The sequence below is a fragment of the Buceros rhinoceros genome, unplaced genomic scaffold, assembly GCF_000710305.1.
Source record: "Buceros rhinoceros silvestris isolate BGI_N320 unplaced genomic scaffold, ASM71030v1 scaffold26232, whole genome shotgun sequence".
Lineage (NCBI taxonomy): Eukaryota > Metazoa > Chordata > Aves > Bucerotiformes > Bucerotidae > Buceros > Buceros rhinoceros.
In genome coordinates, this window is record NW_010397564.1 from 1 (window position 1) to 2,598 (window position 2,598).

At 43.3% G+C, this 2,598-nt stretch overlaps 1 protein-coding gene across 1 annotated transcript in view; it reads left to right on the forward strand.

The window, feature by feature from the left end:
• Positions 1 to 656: 656 nt before the first annotated feature.
• Positions 657 to 2,598, forward strand: part of CCNT2 (cyclin T2) — a 22,576-nt gene continuing 20,634 nt past the window's right edge. Inside the window, exon 1 of the mRNA XM_010146309.1 lies at positions 657 to 731. Coding sequence (XP_010144611.1) covers positions 684 to 731 — 48 coding nt within the window. The 5' untranslated portion in view covers positions 657 to 683. The remainder of the gene's footprint in view (positions 732 to 2,598) is intronic.

Consider the following 2,598-nt stretch of genomic DNA (forward strand, 5'->3'; position numbering starts at 1 on the left):
GGCGAACGGCGCTCCCGTGGGATGAAGCTGTGGCCTTGAGGCACAGAATGGGAGGAGGAGCCTCGCGAAGCCCCCGCTCCGCCGCCTTTGTCGGCGTGCGAGAGCGGCGCGGGTCGAGGGCGCTGGGGCGGGACGGGGAGACGCCTCGGGTCTGCGACCGAGCTTTTCAGCAGCGTTTGTGTTGGTAACTGCGGGTTGGGGCGCTTAAAGTAGATCCCGGCTGCTTGCAGACTCGTTTCCCTCGAAACGGGCATCTCCTCGTGAGCCATTTTTTAATCTGAGCTAAAAAAAAAAAATCGTAGACTAAACCTTCAAATCCCCTACTGAAGCAGCTCAATTAGAACAAAACAAAAACCCTTGAGACAGTATTTCAGTGTACGTCGCCCATTGAGGAGTTTCCATTCAGTGGGTGAGGTGTGTCTAGTCTGGTGTAGGAAAATCTCCACATTGTCTGGGAAGCAGATGGGAAAGATGCGCGTTAATATCGGTTAAGCGTGTGTTAATAGCAGATCTGAAGTGTCGCGTCCTTAATTCATTTTCAGCTGAGGGCGGTATGTTGAGAGCAATGATTGATGTAGAAAGTGCATTGCTTTCATTTCTTGTAAACAATTTTCTTAATATGTAGTGATTCCTTAATTTAATCTTCCAGATCTCAGCTTACGATAAATACTGCAATAGTTTACATGCACAGGTTTTATATGCACCATTCCTTCACAAAATTTAATCGAAATGTAAGTATGATTTTATACGCAGTAATAATCTGCCCATAATTTTGGCAGTCTGACTGGCAAGTGTTATATTCCTTTGCTGGATTGTGAAGTTTAGTTGGTTTATAGAAATTCTAGCTTCTTACCAGTCATGTGGAAGCAATAATGATACTTCTTTTCAACTTTGAATTATTTTAACTAGTGGTAATTAGATTTTTACGTTCTGCCTTCGAAATAAAAAAAATAGGCACCTTCGCCGAACACATTTCAGATGTGTGAAGAACGCATTTAGATGTTTCGACTCTGGGTAGTGCTTGTGTGCTGAAAGGCTGATGTGTAGGAACACACATTTTTCTTAATGAAGTCAGTGGTAGTGCCAGCATGGTGTGTCTGACAATTATAATACGGTTCTGTGTGTATCCATATGGATTATGTGTCTGTTCCTGAAAAATGGTGTAAATTCATTTCACTAGTCTGGTCTCTAAGCAGTGTGATGATAAGTCATATTAGACGAGAAAAATCTTTAAGTCTGACGAGCAAATGCCTGCTCTCCTGTTCTAACTAATGAACTGTCTGTGCTGAATCTGAATACAGAATGTGCTATGAACAACTGAACTCTTCAGCAAAAATGCTACCTGCAGTTGAAGGGACTTGTAACAGCTGGAGAGAAGCTTGAGAGATCAGCTTGACAATGCTGTGCCTTCTTTCGGTGTCTGCTGTTGGATGCAATAGTTAGAAAAATAGTAGTGTAATATTCTAGATATTCTTGGATGATGTTGGTTTTTTTAAAGTACCTCTCATCAATTTTACACTGACTTTGCAAGAACAGTTGATAATGATGGTGGTCTTTCATTAAGTGGTGAGGATGAGTTTTCTCAGCTCTTGTCTTTTCATGGTAAACAAACAGACTGAGACTGTGGCAGTTGTGGTCTAGGCCATAGCAGACCTTGGTCCACCAAGGGGTGGAGCCTTGTAGACCTTGCTCTGTCTGCAGTTTGGGCAGGTACCCAAACCTGGGTTTCAGGGTTAGCCAACTCTTTTAAGTCTGGCGTGAATTGCAGGTGTTGGCTGAGCAAATGGACATTTTCTTTGGTGTTTATTTAGCAGAAAATATGTATTAGTTCGTAGGTACATGTCAGAAGTTTAAGTGCAACCCGTGCTGAGTGTGTCTAAGCCTGAACTGCTTTAACCAGAAGAAATACGTGTTTATGTAGTGATAGAGAGCTAGGTATGGAATGGATACCCATGTAGACCAAAGTGTACTTCCTTAAAACAGGTTTCTAGTTTAAGAGCAAGAATAGCACACGTGAGGATCCAGTTCCAGCAGGCTTTGTGGTGGAATATGCCTTTTGAAAGTACTTCTGTGATATACCAAGTGAAGGCAGTAAAACAGTGGTTCCTTCTTTCTCCCCTCTGTGTACCTGCCCACACAGCAGTAACCTGTAGTCAGTGGAAGAGGAGCTGGTGAGGCACCCAGAGTTTTCTGGGACCATGGATGGTTTGTGGATTTGATAAAGTGGACAGAGCTGCTTGGAATGGAGAGGTCCCTCTGCGCAGAGCTGCTGTAGCTGAGGCTTGTGTTCTTACATTGCCTGCTAGTAGATTACTGCTGGCGCTGTCCTCTGGTAATCTAGGATCAATTTAGGAAGCAAGAAGCTTTAGCTGTTTTGTGTTCTGGTTTCCACTGGACACTGGAAAATCCTGGTCAGCTGGAAAATGGAAGCACAGTAGTATGTGGATATATAATGCCTTGTTGAGAAAACTACACCTTGAGTTATATTTCTGGATCTTAAAATCCACAGGTAAGGTATGTAAGGGCTGAATGCCATGGAAACAACAACTGCTATGGGGGGAAGTGTATTGTTAATTCTAAGGTAGCCATCAGTAGTAC